The sequence below is a fragment of the Mobula birostris genome, chromosome 7 (genome assembly GCF_030028105.1).
Source record: "Mobula birostris isolate sMobBir1 chromosome 7, sMobBir1.hap1, whole genome shotgun sequence".
In the NCBI taxonomy this organism is placed as follows: Eukaryota; Metazoa; Chordata; class Chondrichthyes; order Myliobatiformes; family Myliobatidae; genus Mobula; species Mobula birostris.
The window spans coordinates 165,409,733-165,434,531 of record NC_092376.1 but is presented as its reverse complement, the minus strand read 5'-3'; the positions used below and the strand labels follow the sequence as shown (position 1 = coordinate 165,434,531).

At 42.4% G+C, this 24,799-nt stretch overlaps 1 protein-coding gene across 1 annotated transcript in view; it reads right to left on the bottom strand.

The window, feature by feature from the left end:
* The window catches only part of glra1 (glycine receptor, alpha 1), a 128,162-nt gene that overhangs the window by 69,866 nt on the left and 33,497 nt on the right, over positions 1–24,799 (bottom strand). The window contains exon 3 of the mRNA XM_072264512.1: positions 4,879–4,946. Coding sequence (XP_072120613.1) covers positions 4,879–4,946 — 68 coding nt within the window. The remainder of the gene's footprint in view (positions 1–4,878; positions 4,947–24,799) is intronic.

The window sequence follows — 24,799 nt, the reverse complement described above, 5'->3', positions numbered from 1 at the left end:
CCAGAAGTTAACAAGTGCTTCAAATTCCCTTTAGAGAACCTTCATCAAAAGTGCTATATATAGGACAGTATGTTGGGCGGTGGGATGTCAGTGGTGATTTTTATAAAAACGTGTTGGGAATATGGAATGCACCTGCCATGGATGGTGATAGAAGCCGATACATAAAGGACATTTAGGAAACTCTTAGGTAGGCTCATGCATGATAGAAAAATGGAGGGCTATGTAGAAGAGAAGGTTTAGGCTGATTATAGAGTAGGTGAAAACATTGGCACAACATCATGGGCCAAAAGGGCCTGTGAGATGCTGTTGTTTTTTGTGTTCTATGTTCTATATTTTTGTCTGGCCTTCAGCTACCCCCAGCCTTTGATTCTGGAAGCAAGTGGTTTAAACAACAATTTTCAGACATCTCTATGTTGGCAAAATTAGCAACACGGGTTGGGCAAGGCAGAGGAAGAGTACAAGTGTTAGCACATCATGCCAGTTTGTATAGGATGTTGGTGAGTCCGCACATGGGATATTGTGAATTGTTCCAGTTGCCATACAGCAGGAAGGGTGTCATTAAGTTACAGGGGGTACAGAAGATTTTCACAGAGATGTTGACAGGAAAGGAGAGCTTTAGCTATGAGAAACAGGACTGATTTCCCTGGAGCAAAGGAGAACGAAGGGTGACCTTATGGAGCCTCATGATAAAATCACGAGGGCCATAGATAAAGTGAAGAGTCACAGTCTTTCTCCTGTTAGGGAAGACTAAACTAGAGGACACAGGTTTCATGTCTGCACTTTGCAGCATCAGTAATGAATATCTAGAGTGGAGGATTGTCAAAGCAACAGCTTAGCGTCTATAAGGTTGTACTGCATGGAAACAAGATCTTCGGCCCGGTTTGTCCATGCTGAATGAGATGCCTTCCTGCGTGAGACTCCTTTGCCTATCTCTCTAAACCTTTCCTGTCCATGGAACTGCCCAAATGTCTTCTGAACATTGCAATAGTATGCTCTACTGGCAACTCATTCCATTCCACATACTGACCACTCTCTGATTGAAACCCATAAGACATAAGAATTAGGCCATTCGGTCCATTGACTCTGCTCTACCATATCATCATGGCTGACGAATTATCCCTCTCAAATGCATTCTGCAACCTTTTTCCTGTAACCTTTGACACCCTGACTAATCAAGAACCTATCAACCGCCACTTTAAATATACCTAATGATTTACACTTCACAGCTGTCTGTGACAATGAATTCCACAGATTCACCACTTTCTAGTTGAAGAAATTCCTCTTCATCTCTGTTTTAAAGAGACAACCTTGTATTCACATCATAAACAAAAGAAAATCTGCAGCTGCTGGAAATCCAAGCAACACAAAATGCTGGAGGAACTCAGCAGGCCAGGCAGCATCTATGGAAAAGCAAATGGTTGACTGACATTCCAGTTCTGCTGAAGGGTTTCAGCCTGAAAGATCGACTGTACTCTTTTCCATAGATGCTGCCTGGCCTGCTGAGTTCCTCCAGCTTTTTGTGTGTGAAACTTGTATTCTAAGTCTGTTCCCTCTGGACCCAGACTCTCCCACTATTGGAAACATCCTCTCCTCTAGGCTGTCTGTCTGTCTGTCTGTATTTTGTTTTACGGCAGTTGGCGTCCAGCTTAATGGTGCATTACCGCCACCCCCTGCTCCAGAATGTGCACTAGACATACATTCTAAATCCCTTCACCCAATCACGCGCGCACACACACACACACACATACACACACACATATATATACACAAACCTACACTTCACCCTCCCATCTTTGACCATCCTAGTATCCTATTCCTGTTTATTCGTCATATTCTATAAAAAACCCCTGTACCCCTTAAAAACGCTAAAAATACCCGGACTTGTGCTCTCTCACCCATGCCCAGCAACCCTTTTAATGTGAATTCCTGCATCCCCAACTCCCTTAATTTATTTCTCATCATCTCTCTCTGTATCCCATACTTCCTGCAACCTCTCCCCTAGGCCTCAATGCCCAATAGGTTTCAATGAGATCCACCCCGCCCCCATCTCATTTTTCTAAATTCCAATCAGTACAGCCCCTGATCCATCAAACATTTCTCGTGTGTTAACTATTTTCATTCCTGGGATCATTTTTGTGAAACTCCCCTGGACCCTCCTCAATGTCAACACATCCTTTCTTAGATAAGGTAGCCAAAACTGCTCATAATACTCTAAATACTCCAAATGAGGTTTCTTCTGCAAGTGCCTTCAAAACCTGCCTAGTGCTGCAAATGATAAATAAAGGCATCCGTGAGCCTTGCGAGACCACGGATCTGTGCCTGGAAAGTCTTCACTCTCCAGGGCGCAGGCCTGGGCAAGGTTGTATGGAAGACCGGCAGTTGCTCATGCTGTAAGTCTCCCCTCTCCACGACACCAATGTTGTCCAAGGGAAGGGCAAGGCCGATACAGCTTGGCACCAGTGTCGTCACAGAGCACTGTGTGGTTAAGTGCCTTGCTCAAGGACACAACACGCTGCCTCGGCTGGGGTTCGAACCAGTGACCTTCAGATCTCTAGTTGAATGCCTTAACCACTTGGCCACGTGCCCACATGCTGCAAATGATATGCCTTATATTAATATTTCTTCAGTGTTGTTGCTGGTTCCAAATCTTAGAACTGAACAGCACTGCAGCAGTATCATTTCAAGGGTAATCAGGGATCAGTATAAAGTTGTTTAAATTGTTCACTTTGTTTCATTTTTTCAAAGGATGTTGATAATTCTAACAAATTGTTAGAGTTACCCACATCCCTTGAAAGAATGAAACAATTCTTGTGCTTTTGTCTTCTCTGTCCTGCAAAACTTAACAGATTCAGATTTAGACCCAGATTCATTTGTTTATCAGATGTACTGTATATCAAAACATACAGTGAAATGTGTCAATTGTGTTCAGAACTAACACAATCTTAACAATGTGATCGGGTTAGTCCACATTCTGGAGCCAACACAGCAAGTCCACAACACAAAACTGTACAAAACTTATGAAACTTATTGGCAGTGCAGATGAGAGGGAGACCTGACCATGTGAGATTTTGACCGATATCCTCCTTGACTTAAGATGTGAGAAATCTTGATGCAAGAAACAGCAGTGGGGACAAAATCTCCCTTTTGTTGTTAACTCACCTTTTTATTCTTCATAAATGTAGCCGCAGAGCAGTTCACCGAATTATTCTCATGGCTACACATTCTCACAATTTAGTAACGATTCATTTAAACCCAAATAATCATCCGTTAGTCTTGTGAGACCATGGATCTGCGCCTGGAAAGTCTTCACTCTCCAGGGCACAGGCCTGGGGAAGGTTGTATGGAAGACCAGCAGTTGCCCATGCTGCAAGTCTCACCTCTCCACGACACCAATGTTGTCCAAGGGAAGAGCATTAGGACTCATACAGCTTGGCATCAGTGTCGTCGCAGAGCAATGTGTGATTAAGTGCCTTGCTCAAGGACACAACGCGTTCCCAAATAATCAGTATTAGGAAATGCTCACTGTCCAACATTTAACAGAGGTCTGTACAGTAACAAAAGTTTATGTAGTGTGGTGCCACAGAGGCGTAGCTGTAACAGCTTGACGCATCAGAGTTCAGAGTTCAATTCTGATGTCACCTGTAAGGAGTCTGTATGTCCTCCCCCTGGAATGCGTAGCTCTTCTCTGGATGCTCCAGTTTCCTCACACAGTCTAAAGAAATATCGGTTAATTGGTCATTGTAAATTGTTCCATGATTAGGCTGGGTTAAATCCGGGGTGGCTGGGTGACACAGATCGAAGGGCCAGAAGGGCCCATTTTGTGCAGTATCTCAATAAATAAATTATTTCTGATAATTTCTGCCAGAAAGAATCATAACCTTAAAATGTTATTTTTAATTTTCTTCTAACTGCTGATCATCTCCAGCATTTTCTCATTTAATTCTACACCTCCAACAGCCATTGTACTGTATTTGATACATGCAACCGTCTTGTAATCCTCAGTTACTTTTGGGAAAAAAAAGCCGCAAACACCTCTTTACTTTATTGAAACTCTGCGTTCTGGCCTGAACACACCATGTGGTCAGCATTCTCCATGTAGAGTAACTTGAAATTAGCTCCACTAGCCCTGCCTTTTTAAAGGGCAAATCACATATTAAAGGAATCTTACTTGGAGTTGCCTTCTGCCGGTTCTTAAAAACTTCCCAGTCCTCTAAATGCCCACTAAGTTTTGCTCTGTTATGTGCCCTCTCTTTTCCTTTTATGCCATCTTTGACTTCCTTTGTCAATCACATTGCCCCATCCTCCCTTTACAATACTTCTTCATCTTTGGGATGTATCTGCGCTTTCTGTATTACCCCCAGAAACTCCAGCCGTTGATGTTCTACTGTCATCACTGCTAGTATCCCCTTCCAATCACCTTTGCCCAGCTCCTCTGTCATACCGCTGTAATTCCCTTTATTACTACTACTTCTGACTTCAACTTTTCCTTCTTAAATGGCAGGATAAATTCCACCACGTTTTATCACTCTCTCCTAAGGTTTCTGTTACCTTGAAGCCCCTAATCAAATCTGGTTCATTACGCAACACCCAATCCAGAATTCTTCTGGTGGACTCAGCCACAAGCTGCTCTGAAAGGGCATCTTGTGGGCATTCTACAAATTCCCTCTCTTGATCTAAATCTGGATTATCTGTGTCCTTTCATTTCCCTTGTCTCTGGTATGAATAAACATCATGATTCATGCTGACAGTATTGAAAAGCCCCCATACACCTGAAATCTAAAGTTAGCACTGGTGCCAAGGAAATAACAGGTTATCTTGTACTATTTGTCTAATAAATCTTACATCATCAGTTAAAATGAAGACTTAGGGATAACTTACCATTGTAGTTTCTGCTATCGAGCCAAAACTGTTGATAAATATGTTGCATGTGACATTTACTGGCGGGCCTGAGAACAAACATAAGGGAAAATGTATTAATATTGACACAATTTCCTCCATATTTCAGTCTCTGATATTAATGGGGCTCAGGGACATTGAACATCAAATTTTAAAGAAATGCAATGGAGAAATAAATCTAATTTGGGAAAATGCAAACTCACTATGGAGGGAAAAGACTTTATTAAATGGAGGCAGTGGGAAAATAAATTGCAAGGTATCTGACAGCAGAAGAAATACCCCAGATAGACCCTGCAGTGTGAGTCTCAATAAAGGTATGTACTACACTGCTGTTGATATAAAATAGAATAAATGCAAATGGTTTCCTGTGCTCCACGCACAGTGTTCTCATTAGCAGCTGATCTTAAATCAATCCTCAATGTTTCAAAGTAATTTCTTTTCTGTAATGAAACATTGATGGAAAGGAGGAAAATATTTGCATTTAAATAACTGATCACGCTATGCCATACTGCTTTGCAGTTAACAAAATACTTTTGTAATGTGGTCACATCTGCAATGTTGGAACCGTAGAAACTAATTTCCATACCCCATACTTACTCAAAACAACTACTTAAGATTCACCAGATAATTTGCTTTTTGTGATGTTGAAGAAGGAGCAGAACTCCCAAAATAATTGCCTTATTTTTTAAAAGTAATCACTTATGAAAGCACTTGACCGGGTCGAGACAACAGAGACTTATGGAGAAGAGGAGTTCGGTGGGTAATAAAATGGACGAGTTCACAGTGCTAGCCAGGCGTCAGAGAACATCTCGGGAGTGCAATGTTATGTGTTTCACTGGTACGGGGCTGCACGAGGACATACCCGATCAAAACTTTTCCATGGACGGCTTCCAGACCGTTCGGGCTGACCGAAGTGTACTGAGAGCGGTAAGCGTAAAGGAGTTGGGTGCTTACTGTTCTGGTTAACAACAGATGGTGCAATCCGGGTCATATTACGATCCAGGAATGTGTTTGCAGACCAGATATTGAACTTTTTGCTGTTGGACTTCGGCCATATTCCACCAAGATACAACACTGGGCAGCACGGGAGGTCTTTCCTGCCTGTGGCCTTCGAACTTGCAGCTCCTCCCGTGGAGGGTCAGACACCCTGAGCCAATAGACTGGTCCTGGACTTATTTTCCATCTGGCATAGTTTGCATTTTGGTGTTTGATTGTTTGTGGTTTTTGTATTGCTATGTTTACGCTCTATTCTTGGTTGGCGCGGCTGTAATGAAACCAAATTTCCCTCGGGATCAATAAAGTATATCTATCTATCAATCTATCTATCTATCTATCTATTCAAGGTCTCAATTTAATGATTTGATCCAAAGATTCAAAGTACATTTATTAACAACGTATGTATGCAGTATAAAACTCTGAGATTCATCTTCCCCACAGACAGCCATGGAACAAAGAACCATGGAGCCTGTTCAAAGGAAAAAAATCATCAACCCCCTCTCCCCACACACAAAAAAAAGATCACACAAACAACAACAAAAACAACGAGTAAAAACACAAAGTGAAAAGGCATATTCAGATCTGTTCAGTGTTCGCTGCGGCAGGCCGCCCCAATTCAAAAAGGCCCAAACAAATTACAAAACAGGCGCAACCAGAGAAACTAGTAACACGTCACACATGAATTAGAGTCCACAATCCACAAAATGCATTGATTAAACCTTGCACCTTGTCAATGTGTTATTTCCTCAGCCTCGCATTGGTGAATTAGTCTAGGTTTTTGCATTCAAGGACAATTGTCAAGATAGAGAAGCCAATAAAAATAGATGGATAATTTCCAGTTCTGTTTTGTTTTGAAATCTTAGAAGTAGTAATTTGATCTTGGGTTGATTAAGGTCTTGAAATTGTCTGCTCTGGTTCAGGAGAAGAGACGGAGGGCGATCTTCTCAAGGCCAACAACCCAGTGAGGGAATGATCTGCTGAAATGAAGAACTTGATGTGCCTCAAGAGTGTTAAGGTTAAAGATTTAGATGGCATAGAACAAAGTAACTAGTTGTACCACCGGAATTGTGAGAAGTTATTGCTATCAAAATGAATAATTTATGCTTATTCAGAATGGTAACAAAAATTCAAGCTTCATGGTTAGGGTAAACCATGTTTTATTAGATGTTAATATCAAGTCAAGTCACTTTTTATTGTCATCTTGACCATAACTGCTGTGTTTTTCCTCGACTTCCCCTTTCGGAAGTTCACAACTGGTCTTCTTGACATTGAGTGCAAGGTTGTTGTGACACCACTCAACCAGCTGATCTATTTCACTCCTGTATGCCTCCTCATCACCATCTGAAATTCTGCCAACAATAATTGTGTCATCGGCAAATTTATGGATGGTGTTTGCGCTGTGCCTAACCACACAGTCATAGGTGTATAGAGAATGGAACAGTGGGCTAAGCAAACATGCTTGAGGAGCACTGTTGTTGATTGTCAGCCCAGAGGAGATATTAATTCTCATCCGCACTAACTGTGCTCTCCCAACTAGAAATCAAGGACCCAGTTGCAATGGGAGATACAGAGGCCCAGGGTTTTGAGCTTGCTGATTAATACTGAGGGAATGATGTCATTGAATGCTGAGTCATAATCAATAAACAACAGCCTGATCTAGGAATTACTACAGTCTAGGTTCTCGAAAACTGAGTGATTAACAACTGTTTGATTAGACTGGTCAGTTAGTTGTCAAATTATTCACAAATATAATTATTGGAAAAATAATTAATTCTTGATATATTTTTCCTGGAAAATCTAACTGTCTTACCATCAGACGGTATGAAAACATTTTTCGGGATTTGTAGATATCAAGATATAAATGGTAATCCCGGTAAAGTTCTAAACATTGACAGAAAAAGATTTTCAATCCACTTTGCCACTTCATCATCCACATCTGGAAAGAGGTGGACATAACGGAGGATCTCAGAGGTACCATAATGGTGACCAAGGAGGCAAATATCATTATGGTAATAACAGAAGGATCTCCCAGCTATCTGTTACAGGGATAGTTACCACTTCAGTCCTCCTCAACTTCTTCCTCTCAATGGCTGCAGAGGTGCTTGACAAGCGGTCCCCAAATTTATGTTGGATCTCATCAATGTAGGGGAAGCTGCATGAGGTGACCACTTTGTCGAGAACATCTGCCAAAAGCGGAACTTCCTGGTGGCCAGCCATTTTAATACCTATCCTTATTTCCGTTCCAATGTGTTGGTCCATGCCCTCCTATTCTGCCATGATGAGGACACTCTCAGTGTGGAGAGCAACACCTCATATTCCGTCCAAGTAGCCACCAACCTGATGGTGTGAACGTTGATTTCTCTTCCTGATAATTATTTTCTTATTCTCTTTTTTTCTTTTCTCCTCCCCTTCCATCTTCTTCTATTCTTCACCATGGCCTCTTACCCCTTGTCCCAATCTACCTATTACCACCCCCTGGTGTCCTTCCATCTTCCCTTTCTCCCAGAGTCCACTCTCTTCTCCTATCAGATTCCTTCTTCTCCAGTCCTTTTACCTTTCCCACCCACCTGGCATTATCTATCACCTTCTTGCTTGACCTGCTTCCCCTTCCCCCCACCTTTTTATTCTGGCATCTTCCCCCTTCCTTTCCAGTCCTGATGAAGGGTCCAGGCCCAAAATGTCAACTGCTAATTTATTTTCATAGATGCTGACTGACCTGCTGAGTTCCTCCAGCATCTCTTGCGTGTTACGTATGGATTTCCAGTATCTGCAGAATCTCTTCAATTCTAATTTTCTTCATGGCAATGGAAGGCCTCATGTTGGCTGTGGAGGCCAATTCATTGGGTATATTTAAAGCAGAGGTGGTTAGGTTTTTGATTAGTAGGGAGTTTAAAGTTTACGGGGAGAAGACACGAAAATGGGATTGAGAGGGATAACAAATCAGCCATGATGGAATGACAGAGCAGACTTGATGGGCTGAATGACATGAATGGTGCCCCATGCAAGAGGTACAAAGATCATTTCATAAAATCAAAAAGGGTTATGAATACAGGACTGAAGGTGTTATATTTGAATGCATGCAGTATAGGGAATAAGATGGATGATCTTGTAATGAGGTTCGATATTAACAGGCATGACATTGTGGACATCATTGAGTCATGGCTGAAAGAAGATCATAGTTAGGAGCTTAACATCCAAGGGTGTTCCTTGTATCAAAAGGACAGGCAGATAGTCAGCGGGGGTGGGTGAATGTTAGTAAGAAATGAAATCAAATCCTTAAAAAGAGGTGAGAGAGGAGAGGAAAATGTAGAATCCTTATGGGCAGAGTTAAGAAACTGCAAGAGTGAAAAGAGCCTGATGGAAGTTATATACACCCCTCAAACTGTAGCCAGGATGTGGGATATAAATTACAATAGGAAATAGAAAAGACATGTACAAAGGGCAATGTTATGATAGTCATGGGGATTTCAGTATGCAGGTAGATTGGGAAAATCAGGTTGGTGCTGGATCCCAAGAGAGAGAATTTGCAGAATGCCTACAAGTTGCTTTTTTAGAAGAGCTTGTGGTTGAACCCGGCAGGGGAATGACTACTCTGGATTGGTTGTTGTGTAATTAATCAGATTTGATGAGAGAGCTTAAGAGGCAGTGATCACAATGCGATACAATTCACCTTGCAGTTTGAGAGCGAGATGATAAAATCAGAGACATCAGTATTACAGTGGAGTGAAGGGAATTACAGAGGCACAAGAGAGGACCTGGCCAAAGCTGATTAGGAGGGGACACCAGCGGGGTAACAGCAGAACAAGAATGGCCAGAGTTATTGGGGCAATTCAGAAAGTGATACATCCCAAAGATGAAGTATTCTAAGGGGGGGATGAGGCAACCGCGGCTGACAAGGGAAGTCAAAAACAGCATAAAAGCAAAAGAGAGGGCATATAATACATCAACATTTATTAGGAACTTGGAGCATTAAGAAGCTTTTAAAAATCAACAGAAGGGCAACTAAAAACCCATAAGTAAACCACAAACAATAATATAAAAGAGGATACCAAGAGTTTTTTTGTATTTATAAAATACAGAAAGGTGTGATTGGGTATTGGGCCACTAAAAATGATGCCAGGGAGGTAGTAATGGGGGACAAAGAAATGGAAGATGAACTTAATGAGCATTTTGCATCAGTCTTCACTGTGAAAGACATTAGCAGTGTGCCAGAAATTCGAGAGTGTCATGGGGCAGAAGTGAGAGTAGATGCTATTACTAAGGAGAAGGTGCTTGAGAAACTGAAAGGTCTGAAGATAAATAAGTCACCTTGCCCAGATGGACTACACTCCAGGATTTTGAAAGAGGTAGCTGAAGAGATTGTGGAGGCATTGCTATTGACCTTACAGATATTACTAGATCCTAGGATGGTTCTGGAGGACTGGAAAATAGCAACTGTCATTCCACTCTTTAAGAAAGGAGAGAGGCAGCAGAAAGGAAATTATAGGCAAGTTAGCCTGACTTCAGCGGTTGGGAAGATGCTTGAGTCCAATATTATGGATGAGGTTTTGGGGTACTTGGAGGTGCCTGAGAAAGTAGGCCAAAGTCAGCACGGTTTCCTTAAGGGGAAATCTTGAAATCTTCTCTGACAAATCCGTTGGAATTCTTTGAGGAAATAACGAGCAGGATAGTTAAAGGAGAGTCAGTGGATGTTGTTTACTTGGATTTTCGGAAAAAAACTTTGACAAGATGCCTGACATGAGGCTGTTTAACAAGATAATAGCTCTTGTATTACAGGGAAGGCACTAGCATGGATAGAAGATTGGCAGAGTGGCAGGGACAAAGAGTGGGTATAAAGGGGCCTATTCCAGTTGGCTGCAAGTGACTGGTGGTGTTCCACAGGGGAAGGTATTGGGGCCACTTCTTTCAATGTTATATGTCAACAATTTGGATAACAGAACTGATTGCTTTGTGTCAAATTTGCAGATGATACAAAGATAGGTGGAGGGACAGGTAGTGCTAAGGAAGCAGGGATCCTGCAGAAGGACCTGCAGATTGGGAGAAGTGGCAGATGAAATACACTGTCCAGAAATGTATGGTCAAGCACTTTGATAGAAGGAATAAAGGCATAAACTATTTTATAAATGGAGAAAATTTAAAAATCAGAAGCGCAAAGGGACTTGGGAGTCCTTGTGCAGGATCTCCTAAAGGGAACTTGCAGGTTAGATCTGTGGTGAGGAAGGCAAATGCAATGTTGGTATTAATTTTGAGAGGACTAGAATATAAGAGCAAGGATGTGATGCTGAGGTTTCATAAGGCATTGGTCAGACTGCACTTGGAGTTTTGCGAGTAATTTTGGGCCCCTTATCTGAAAAAAGGTGTGCTGTCACTGGATAGATAGATAGATAGATATACTTTATTGATCCCGAGGGAAATTGGGTTTCGTTACAGCCGCACCAACCAAGAATTGAGCATAAGTATAGCAATACAAAAACCACAAACAATCAAACAACAAAATGCAAACTATGCCAGATGGAAATGTCCAGGACCAGCCTATTGGCTCAGGGTGTCTGACCCTCCACGGGAGGAGCTGCAAAGTTCGATGGCCACAGGCGGGAACAACCTCCTGTGATGAACAGTGTTGTACCTCGGTGTAATATGGCCGGAGTCCAACAGCAAAAAGTTCAATATCCAGTCTACAAACACGTTCCTCGATCGTAATATGACCCGGATTGCACCATCCGTTGTTAACCAGAACAGCAAGCCCCCAACTCCTTTACACTTACCGCTCTCAGTACACTTCCAGTCAGCCCGAACGGTCTGGAAGCCGTCCATGGAAAAGATTTGATCGGGTATGTCCTCGTGCAGCCCCATACCAGTAAAACACATAACACTGCACTCCCGAAATGTTCTCTGACGCCTGGCTAGCACTGTGAACTCGTCCATTTTATTACCCACTGAACTCCTCTTCTCCATAAGTCTCCGTTGTCTCGACCCGGTCCTCTTTCCTCGCCTTTGTGATCCCCCTCTGCATCCTCTGTGTGTTTTCCTCCAGATTTCAGTAGGGGTGTTCGCCGCTCTGCTTGCTAAACTGACCAACATAAACTCAACCAGCTGGTCCCTGGAATAAACAATGCGACCATGCTTCTGCCCCACTAATGAGACGTGTCGGAATGTAACTATTTCCAGCGCTAAAAACCCAAATAAAACTCTCTCTACCAGCATGTTAGAGAGGGTGCAGCTTCGACGTGTTACCGTGAAAAAAAATACAAAAAATAACGTAAATTAAAAAAAGTAAGAAGAAAAAAGTAAGAATACTCAACAAGTATTCTTGTTGAGGGTCCAGAGGAGGTCCACAAGAATGATTCTGGGAACGAAAGGGTTAAAATATGAGGATCATTTGATGGCTCTGGGCCTGTACTCACTGACATTTAGAAGAATGAGGGGGGAGTCTCATAAAAACCTATTGTATATTAGAAGGGCTAGATAGAGGGGATGTGGAGAGGATGTTTCCTATAGTAGGTGAGTCTAGGACCAGAGGGTACAGCCTTGGAATAGAGAGACGTCCATTTAGAACAGAGATGAGAAGGAATTTCTTTAGCTAGAGGGTGGTGAATCTATGGAACTCATTGCTCTGGAGGACAAGCCATTGAGTATATTTAAAGGGGACGTTGATAGGTGCTTGAATATTCAGGGCATTGATAATTACAGGAAGAAGGCAGGAGAATGGGGTTAAGAGGGATAATAAATCGGCCGTGATGGAATGGTGAAGTAGAACCAATGGGCTGAGTGGCCTAATTCTGCTCCTATGTCTTATGGCCTTAAATGCTCCTCACACATTAACCTTTTCTTTCCTGGAATCATTCTCATAAAGCTCCCTTGGACCCTCTCCAATGCCAGCATATCCTTTCTAAGATAAGGGACTCAAAACTGCTCACAATACTCCGTGCAGTCTGACCAACTTATAAAGCCTTATAAAGTTTCGGATTTACGTCCTTTGGATACAATCAAATAAAGTAGGAATAAAAGAGAAATACGGCAATTAAAAAGCTGATGGAAATGGCTAAGGTTTTTCAAACGTATGGAAATTTGGATGAAAGTGAGGAGATTAACAAGTAAAATACTTCCTGACTAAGTTCTCATTACCTTTTGGCAGTGGACTAGAACTGTAAACCAGCTCAGCGTATGTACTGGAAATCAGTACAGTTTACAACAGAATGTCAATGAAATGCAAACAAATAGAGCAATTAACCAATGAAATGGAAACCCTGGATGGAGCAAGTTGCTAAAAGTAGAACAATGAAAAGGTAGTGCATGCTCTTTCCTGAGAGACTATGTCATCAAAAAGATTTGTAAAGTTAAACAGAAATTTCGACACAGAAACAAACTATTCTGCTCAAGCAATACGTGTTGAAGTTTATTATCCATCTGATTAATAGTCCTAATTGTTTGAATCCATCTTATTCCTGCACTCATTTCACCCACATTATTTTAACTACTCTAATTCTAAATCTTGACAAGCACTTCGTCTTAATTACCAATTCTCCTTGTGAAATCCGCAACCTTATGCCAATGCCTAATGAAGCAAAAATCCTTAATAAAGGAAGAGGAAGCTAGCAAAAGAGGAAATTTGCACTTAGTGAGAATTATAATCATGGGAAATTTCTTAACCAGCCTAATGGATTGGTGTGTTTTTCACAAAGGTTATCACAAAAGAAAGGGCAGTTGTCTACCTAGACCTGGACTAATAGATATGACCAAGAAGAATGATGAAAAAAAGGTCTTGGCCCAAAACATTGACTTTTTATTCCTTTCCATAGGTGCTGCATGAGCTGCTGAGTTCCTTGCGTGTGTTATTCTGCATTTCCAGTATTTGCAGAATCTCTTGTGAAAGAAAATTATTCAACATGATAGTCATGTAGATAAAAATACAAAAAGCAATTATTTTCTTCATATTGTTACCTGAAGCTTATATTTTCCTGTCAAGAACAGTTGAATTCTTTTCATGAAAATGATATTGCATACAGATGAAATGAATCTGAGTTGATTACTGCTCAGTGAATTAGTAAGCAATTGTTCCACCAATTGGCAGTACTTGGAGGGAAAGCTGCAATGATGTATTTTATCAACTTTATCCGCTCAGGGGACCTCCCATCCACCGCTACCAACCTTTTAGTTCCCACACCCCGCACTTCCCGTTTCTACCTCCTACCCAAGATCCACAAACCTGCCTGTCCTGGCCGACCTATTGTCTCAGCTTGCTCCTGCCCCACCGAACTCGTTTCTGCATACCTCGACACTGTTTTATCACCCCTTGTTCAATCCCTTCCGACCTATGTTCGTGACACTTCTCACGCTCTTAAACTTTTCGATGATTTTAAGTTCCCTGGCCCCCACCGCTTTATTTTCACCATGGATGTCCAGTCCTTATATACTTCCATCCCCCATCAGGAAGGTCTCAAAGCTCTACGCTTCTTTTTGGATTCCAGACCTAATCAGTTCCCCTCTACCACCACTCTGCTCCGTCTAGCGGAATTAGTCCTTACTCTTAATAATTTCTCCTTTGGCTCCTCCCACTTCCTCCAAACTAAAGGTGTAGCTATGGGCACCCGTATGGGTCCTAGCTATGCCTGTCTTTTTGTTGAGTTTGTGGAACAATCTATGTTCTGTGCCTATTCTGGTATCTGTCCCCCACTTTTCGTTCGCTACATCGACGACTGCATTGGCGCTGCTTCCTGCACGCATGCAGAACTCGTTAACTTTATTAACTTTGCCTCCAGCTTTCACCCTGCCCTCAAGTTTACCTGGTCCATTTCTGACACCTCCCTCCCCTTTCTAGATCTTTCTGTCTCTGTCTCTGGAGACAGCTTATCCACTGATGTCTACTATAAGCCTAATGACTCTCACAGCTATCTGGACTATTCCTCTTCTCACCCTGTCTCTTGCAAAAACGCCATCCCCTTCTTGCAATTCCTCCGTCTCCGCCGCATCTGCTCTCAGGATGAGGCTTTTCATTCTAGGACGAGGGAGATGTCTTCCTTTTTTAAAGAAAGGGGCTTCCCTTCCTCCACTATCAACTCTGCTCTTAAACGCATCTCCCCCATTTCACGTACATCTGCTCTCACTCCATCCTCCCGCCACCCCACTAGGAATAGGGTTCCCCTGGTCCTCACCTATCACACCACCAGCCTCCGGGTCCAACATATTATTCTCCGTAACTTCCGCCACCTCCAACGGGATCCCACCACTAAGCACATCTTTCCCTCTCCCCCTCTCTGCATTCCGCAGGGATCGCTCCCTACACAACTCCCTTGTCCATTTGTCCCCCCCAACCCTCCCCACTGATCTCCCTCCTGGCACTTACCCGTGTAAGCGGAACAAGTGCTACACATGCCCTTACACTTCCTCCCTTACCACCATTCAGGCCCCAAACAGTCCTTCCAGGTGAGGCTACACTTCACCTGTGAGTCGACTGGGGTGATATACTGCGCCCGGTGCTCCCGTTGTGGCCTTTTATATATTGGCGAGACCCGACGCAGACTGGGAGACCGCTTTGCTGAACATCTACGCTCTGTCCACCAGAGACAGCAGGATCTCCCAGTGGCCACACATTTTAATTCCACATCCCATTCCCATTCTGACATGTCTATCCACGGCCTCCTCTACTGTAAAGATGAAGCCACACTCAGGTTGGAGGAACAACACCTTATATTCCGTCTGGGTAGCCTCCAACCTGATGGCATGAACATCAACTTCTCTAACTTCCGCTAAGGCCCCACCTCCCCCTCGTACCCCATCTGTTACTCATTTTTATGCACACATTCTTTCTCTCACTCTCTTTTTTCTCCCTCTGTCCCTCTGAATATACCTCTTGCCCATCCTCTGGGTCCCCCCCACCCCCCCGTCTTTCTTCCCGGACCTCCTGTCCCATGATCCTCTCTTATCCCCTTTTGCCAATCACCTGTCCAGCTCTTGGCTCCATCCCTCCCCCTCCTGTCTTCTCCTATCATTTTGGATCTCCCCCTCCCCCTCCAACTTTCAAATCCCTTACTCACTCTTCCTTCAGTTAGTCCTGACGAAGGGTCTCGGCCTGAAACGTCGACTGCACCTCTTCCTACAGATGCTGCCTGGCCTGTTGCGTTCACCAGCAACTTTGATGTGTGTTGCATGATGTGTTTTATTATACTCTCCTTGGGATGAATCAATGAGGCAGCTATGTGTTCGTTTGCTTATTTATATATATATATATATATATATATATACACAACAGGCTTAGTTGGATGCAGCATATGATAACTACCCATGTTGTAGGCAAATGATTTGTCATAAATCTGCCTCTGCTGCAGATAAAACTGCTGTGATTTAGAGAAGCAGCAGTATTCACTTTGATGTATGTTGTGAGTCACTTATGATGATGTAATCAAAAATGACTTGCAGCTGACTTCCAGGATTTTTAAACCATCACTGACTTTTGGCAAGTACATTAAATTATATAGTTTGTATGAAGGAACACCGTCAAGTAACAAAAAGGAATTGCCTTCTCTTTTCTACTTTCACAACTGGAAACATATGTATCGCAAAGCAAGTTATATTTTTTCTCTAACATCAGATTTTCTGGCATTCTGAATAAATAGATTAGGGACTTGAGGTGGTGAAATACTTTTTTAAAAATTTAACATGTCTTGAATAAAATGTTAAATCAGCGTTCACATTCTTCTTCAAAATCTAGTTAACTTCACAGCAAATGATCATTGTTGATAGAATAAATCGAAGCAATGCACAGTTCAAAACATCACTGCAGAATACTAAATAACATTTAGTGACATTAAGTAGGATTTAGTGATGTGCTGATCACTAAGCTACATGATATAATTTTGAGCAACACACACAAAACGCTGGAGGAGAAATCTTCTGCAAATTTTTTTGCACACTGACTTTCTGAAAGAAAAACGGAGTATATTTAATTGACATGGTCTCTGACATGGAGAGGAATAGCTGAATATGAATCTATTGAATTTTCAAGATAACCTGTTCAGCTAACTATGCCCAGCAAACATGCAGATGGCTAAATCCAATGTGAATAAGTATTTCTGGTGCCCTGGACACTCAGCAATCTTGCTCACCTGCTCTCTTGAGGTAAATTGTTGAATGCAGACTACCCCTGATGCAGCAGAAACTGAGGTGCCCATTTGCACTTATTCATACAAGAAATAAAAAATAAACATAATGTTGTGAGATGTGCTTCTCGCTTTTGATGGCTTTAGTTGTCAGCATGTTCTGGGTTGGAATTCCGTGCGAGTCAGAAGAACGAGTGCCAATAGCCCCCTAGGTGCGTGACTTGCAAGGCTGGAGTTTGAGGGCTAGTGTTTGGGTCCTGTCATTGGCAAGTCTGGAGCTTGAGGCCTGAATTTCAGGTCCTCATCCAGGGCCCTTGTTCCTCAACGTTGATGAGTCCTGGATCAATTTCGAAGATCAAAGCTCGAAGGTTGATTAGAAGTCCAGAGGTCGATGCCAGATGGTGGGAGCCCCGAGTCTGCAAATGTCTGCAAATCCACAGGGGGAAGTCAAAAATGTGATGTCTGCAAATCCATGAGTCTGCTGGAGGATGGAGGCCAAAGAAGGTGGCCTGTCCTGGGATTAGAGGATTGTGTATGTTGGGTGGGAGGAGGAGCAGGGCTTGTTTTGCTGTTGTTGATTTGCTGCTCAGTATGTTCTGTGTCTCTGCTGAACATTGTGGACGTACTATGTTGGTGCCAGAGTGTGTGGCGATACTTGAGGGCAACCCCTAGCACATCCTTGGGTGTGCTGGGTGTTAGCACAAACGACACATTCCATTGTATGTTTCAATGTACTTATGATAAATAAATCTGAATCTGAATTTGCAGCTAGCAAGTAAACTATAGACTGTTACACTGTATGCTGTGTGTTATTGGAATACACCTAAGAGCATGTTTCGTGACCTTAAGATAACCCAAAGCACTCAGCTATTGAGGAAGTACTCGTGAACTATAGGCAATATGACTATGTACAAATTCTGGCAACAACCTGCAGTCACATAAACAGGATTGAAGTAAATAATCAAATGGTCCTCTTTAGGTTGAGAGAGTATCAGTGCACTGGTGATGATGCGATTTTTAAATCCAATGGAGTCAGAACTTACAGATTCAGCTTTATATATCATATGTCCATTGAAACATACAGAGAAAAGCGTCCTTAGCATTTACAGCCAACACAAGTTAGGCATGTGCTGGGGAAAGCCCACAGGTGTCGCTACACATACCAGTTCTAACACAGCATGCCCACAATGCTCGGCAAACAACACAAAACAGAACACAACAAGCAGCAAATCAACACAGCAAAAACAAGCCCCTTTACCTGCCTCCCAACCACACCCATGGACAGTCATCCAACTGCAGGACAGGACTCCAGCCTCCAGTCTCCAGGCTTCAGCCATTCAGTTTCGACTTCTGGACCACCAATCAAACTGTGGGGCTCTGATCTTCAGTATCAAATCCCATACTAGCTGATGATGGGATCCCAAGCTTCTGGCTCAAACTCTGGGCATGCTGACTGACTGGCCCTCATGTTGACCTTGCATGGTCGCTGGCCTTCAGACATGGAGTGTAGGCCTGAAATATGGGCGTCCTGCATCCCCCATCCAGGTCCATGTCCACATCATTATACAATATATCCCTAATTGCTTTGCAGAAGCTTTCCGAACAAAGTTTGATTCTAAGCCTCCTGAGGTTTAATTAATGTAAAGATAAAAAATTTTCAGCAGAACCTTAAAGAAGGAAAAAAAGCAGCAGAGCTTAGAAATTGTGTTTGAGAACTCAAGGTCCTCAAAGCTGAAGGCAAAGCTGCCAAAGCTGACACAATCAATTTCAGGAATAATCAAGATCCCAGAGTTGGAGTTGACAGAGATGATAGAGTTTCCTATAAGGTAAATTTTTCAGCCTATCAGGCCAATTCTAGTTCCTCAAGCAATCCCATTAACACCGTTTCTGCATTTATTTCCCAGTAATCTGTCCTCTCTATCCCCCTATTCATTATGGTAGTCAATTGATCTACTAATCATCACACCTCTGGGATTTGAGAGGAAAATGGAATACCTGAACAAAACCTCCATGCTCATGGGAAGAATGTGAAAACATCACGTGGGCAAGACACGAGGTCAGAATTTAACCCAGATCACTGGAGATGTGGGGCAGTAGAGATAACTATTATGCTACTACGTCATCCCAAAGAAGTGTGGTCCAGTAGAGAGATCCTTGGGAAATCCTGGATAAAAGGTACTGGAAACAGAAACAGGAGATCGACCCCTCATGTCTTCTCCACCATGCAATCAGGTGTTGGCTGATCATTTACCTCACCATCACTTTCCCACACCAATCCAATGTCCCTCAGCTGAGAGAGCTAAATGGCTAATTACAAAATATAAGGGAAAAACTGGTGAAAGCAGATTGGAAGTTACTGTTTGAGGTTAACTTCACAGCCTGACATGTGGGAGTCTTTTAAAAGAGAGTTGATTGGAGCTCATGACAAAGATGTTCTTGAAAGGATAAAGGGTGAGGATGGCAAGGTTGAGGTGACAGATGATATTGTAATTTTAGTCAAGAGAAGGAGGCATATATAAAGCTGAAGTTGCTGATATCCCACAAGCCTTTAAGGAAGGAGGCAGGTGAGAAATTAGGAGTAACTAACTATTTGATGGAACTCTCAAGCTGAGTTGTGAAAGGAGGAGGATAGGGCAGGGAGCTAGCAACCCCATCCTGTAAAAACCCAGTGCGACAGAAACACCAACCAAGGCTCCAAAGACCTCCTCCCAGGGGGAGGAAGGATCTTCGCTTAGAAGATGTATGAAGGCGTGTGGTGAAATCGGAAGACTGAGGGCCGATCAACTTTCGGCCCAGGACCGAGGATTCTGGCATTATGCTGTTGGAAACTTATGCCCCAGTAGGTGATGGGTTTAAGAAGAAAAAGAACAATCTGTGGATGAACTGAACAGCATCTGTGGCAGAAAAGGAATTGTCAACATTTTGAGTCAAAGCCCTGCATCAGGACTGGTACAGGGTCTTGTCCTGAAACACAAACTACTCCTCTCCTCCCACAATGGCTGCCTGACTCACTGATCGTTTCTCTAGATTCCTGCATCTTCACTCCTTTATATCTTCAAGAAATTAACTGGATGAAAAGAAGCCAAGAAATGTTCCTGGCAACTAGATTGAAGGAGAATCCTAAGGCACGTTATGAGGTCCTCCATTGGTCAGGGTCAATCTTGGATGTTGCATCCCAGCTGTCTACATGATCCGCGAGCCAGAGTAGAATGATTATAGAGAGCAAGCCATTACCCATGTAGCAGGCTCCCCCTATTCATGCAGCTGATGAATCCAATGGAACAGCAGAGGTCGATACAGTTTGGCACAAGCAGCGTTGCAGGAGTTGCCAGTCAGTGTTGAACTCAACGTAGGACTGCGCTAAGTACATCAGCTCTGGAGGTACTCCCGAAGCCTTACCCATGAGTGGGTATAGTCATAAGGCAGTGGAGGATTGAGATCAGAAATTTTTCTTCTCCTAGATGCATTGCCAACCATGGCTGATGAGCCCCTACTGCCCAAAGGCACCAGTAACCTGCCTTTGTTCGTTCTCCTGTCAGTAGAAATGGTTCTGACAGGCTTAGTAGCTAAGTCACACATGAAGGCCAAGAGCTGGACTTTGTTGTCAGAGGCTATTTGACATACACACCATTGGGAGCCCTGAATACATAGTGGAAGTTTATCTCATTATCACCCCCTACTATAGCAATCTTAAGCTAATAGAATGTTATACATACATTAAAAGCAAGAGGGTAGCTAGGAAAAGGATAGGTTCACTCAAGGATAAAGGAAGGGATTTACGGATGGAGGTAGAGGATTTGACATGGTCCTTACCTGAGTATTTTCGCATTGGCATTCATCCAGAAGTAGAACATGGATGATGGATATCTTGGTAATAAGAAGGAGGAGACATTTGGTGTTCAGAAAAAAAGTTAAGGTGGATAAGTCCCCAGGGCCGGATAGAATCCATCCCAGGATACGGCAGGAAGTATGGGAGGAGATTGATAGGGTCTGGACCGAGATCTTTGTATCAGCTTTAGCCATGGTGAAGGGATAGAAGACTGGAGAATAGCCAACATTTTTCCTGATTTTAAGTAGAGCAACAGGGATGATAAAACAGGAAATTACAACTACGGAGCCTAAGATCAGTGGTAGGAAAATTATTGAGAAAATTCTAGCAGACAGTGTTTACTCACATTTGGAAAAGCACAGGTTTATCATTGAAGCTGGTATGACTTTGTTTGGGAGAGGTCTGGAGGTCTGTAACCAGTAGTATTCCACAAGATTCAGTATAGCTGGAGGGAACCCATGTGGGTCACGGGGAGAATGTACAAACTCCTTACAGACAGTGGCCGAACAGTGATAGAACTGAACTCTTTGATTTTTAATTCCTTCAATACCCAAACATCTATTATCTTGTCATAAATATTGCCAGTGAATGAGCCTGCACAGTCATCTTTTGTAGAGATCCCATAGATTCGCAACCCCGTGAGTGAAGAAATAGATTTTTTTCTCAGCCCTTGAATGACCAAGCTGTCATTTTGAGAGACTAAGCCCTGGATTTAGTGGCAATCATAAATATATTATACGTTTCAATGATACCAGCTGTCATTCTTCTAAACTCAGAGTATAGGGGCAGTCTGCCCAATCACTCCTTATAACACACTTTCCTGATCCAATGAATCAATCTGGCGAATATTACTGTCCTTTGTCTATCATAGGTGAATTCTTCCATGCATAGTGAGTCAGGAGATATATAGAATATGTTAAGCTCCTGAATAACTAGAAGTGTAAGAGCAGGAAGAGAAGCCTTTGCAAGTTATTTCTTGGTCATAGATGTACAACAATAAAAGTAGGCCAGTATTTGATGAAGTCTTGATGAATTAGAGAAAATGGTATATCCCAGCAGTGTTGAAAACTATAAGCAGGTTAAGAAGAATAAGGAAAGAGAGATTACCTATGTGTCAGGCCTGCATAGTCAGGCACCTCCCAGTCTCCATCCAACTAAAAGGAATCACATGTCATTCACCTAACTCGTCACCTGCAGCCTATTTAAACTCAGTTCCCATATACAGCCTTTGTTCACTCATCGAACCAGCCAGCCTCATCCAGTTGCTCCTAGCTATCAGTTACCTTGCTGCATATGGCATTTAGTACCTGTTCTCTCTTGTTTCATGGACTGTAGTGGCTTACTATTTTACAGTTTATTATTAAAGTTATCACTCACTGCCGGATAATATACCTGTTAATCTGCTTTTGGGTCAAACCTCCTTTACATTTCCTGACACTATGTTGCAATTACAAATTGTGCTATTAATATTCTATGTCAGTATTCTCATGTCTTCATATACAAAGCTTCATTTTTCAAGTTCAAATTCATGTTTATTATCATTCAACCGTACACATGTATACTGCCAAATGAAACAATGTTCCTCCAGCCAAGGTGCAAAAAGCAGTACATATAACTCACACGCAACACATGAGGTAATACTATCACAAATAAATCACTCAATAATAAGTAAATGGTGTACAGAACTGGTGCTTCATACGTGATGACACCTCGGTAGTAGCAGGGAATTCAGTTGTTTCAAGGTCTGGGGGAAGAAACTGTTTCCCATCCTAACACTCCTTGTCCAAATGCTGTGGTACCTCCTGACTGATGGCGTTGATGAGACCAAACACTATTGTGTCATCAGCGGATGATGATTCAGTTTGAAAAGTATCTACCAGTCCAGTTATGCATCAGATAAATGCCTGAGCCCATTCCTGGCCATGCCACCAACTTGGAAAGGGTTAACATATTTTGGTGTTCACTGGGTCCTCCTGACTGTTTGAATCCATAATTTTATCCCAATTTTTTTATGAATCACATCAGCATACATAACTCATTCCCTCTGCAAGGTACATTCAGTGACCACATTATTAGGTACCTAATAAAGTGGCCACTGAGTGTATTCTGCTGGCACCAATAATTATCCCATGGTTAAAGTCACTCGGATCATATTTCTTCCCCATTCTGAAGTTTGGTCTGAACAACAACCAAACCTCTTGACCATGTCTGCATGCTCCATGTTTGGCTGATTAGATATTTGCATTAACAAGCAGGTGTACAGGTAAATTAATACAGTGGCCACTAAGTGTAAATTACATGGATATATAATTTTATACAGCATTTACCTTCATTGCCATTGCTTGAATAAAAAATAATGAATAATAATTATGACCTAATCAGTTTGCATTTTGTGTTCTATCAAATTAGATTTTTCTTTAGGCATATTCTGGTGAAGGATATCCAAGTATATCATCTTCCTCTTTTCAGCTTTTCCTTTTCCATGGCTTCCAAACTAATTTTCTTCTGCCTTCAGGCCATTTCTTGAAAGCAGTGGCTCATAACAGACGGCATTGATTTTGCAGTAGCCTGGTAAACTTTCCTTTTCGATAGCTTCCAAGTGTTAGACAAAGACTTAATCATCATAGGCAACAGAAAATGGTCAGTACATTCAGTAGTTCAGGCTGAAGTCAGAAAACAAGAGTGTTTTATGTTGTAGTGGGATGGAGAGAACAAGGGGAATGCCTATGATATAAAATGATTATAATTACTTACAAAGAAAGTAGATAGAATCAGAAGAAATAAATTAAAACAGAAAGGTACAGCCACATCTTTTAAATGAGATTGTTAAATTCAGTGTTCAGGCTGCATCTTGCCCTTATCGATAATGAGGCGCTGCTCCACAAACTTAGTTTGGGCATCAGTGGACATTGGAGTCTGAAAACTGAGTGGGACTAGGAAAATTAAAGTTACAAATGGCCAGGAGCTAGGACTTGCCTTGATGGACTGGATGGAGCTAATAGACCTTGTGAAGTGATTACGGGGTGGCAGGTCACTGAGGAATTCAGCAGATTGGATTACAACTGTTTATTCTAACTGTGTTATCTGACTTGAAGGCATAGAACCATAGAACCATAGAACATTACAGCACAGAAACAGGCCTTTTGGCCCTTCTTGGCTGTGCCAAACCATTTTTCTGCCTAGTCCCACTGATCTGCACCTGGACCATATCCCTCCATACACCTCTCATTCATGTACCTGTCCAAGTTTTTCTTAAATGTTAAAAGTAAGCTCGCATTTACCACTTCATCTGGCAGCTCATTCCACACTCCCACAACTCTCTGCGTGAAGAAGTCCCCACTAATGTCCCCTTTAAACTTTTCCCCCTTCACCCTTAACCCATGTCCTCTGGTTTTTTTTCCTCCCCTTGCCTCAGTGGAAAAAGCCTGCTTACATTCACTCTATCGATACCCATCATAATTTTGTATACTTCTATCAAATCTCCCCTCATTCTTCTACGCTCCAGGGAATAAAGTCCTAACCTATTTAACCTTTCTCTGTAACTCAGTTTCTCAAGTCCTGGCAACATCCTTGTAAACCTTCTCTGCACTCTTTCAACCTTATTGATATCCTTCCTGTAATTTGGTGACCAAAACTGCACACAATACTCCAAATTCAGTCTCACCAATGCCTTATACAACCTCACCATAACATTCCAACTCTTAAACTCAATACTTTGATTTGTAAAGGCCAATGTACCAAAAGCTCTCTTTACGACCCTATCTACCTGTGACACCATTTTTAGGGAATTTTGTATCTGTATTCCCAGATCCCTCTGTTCTACTGCACTCCTCAGTGCCCTACCATTTACCTTGTATCACTCACAACACGCTGGAGGAACTCAGCAGTTCGGGCAGCACCCATGGAGATGATCAGTCGACGTTTTGGGCCAGAAGCCTTCGTCAGGACTGAAGAGGGAAGGGGCAGCCCCATAAAGAAGGTG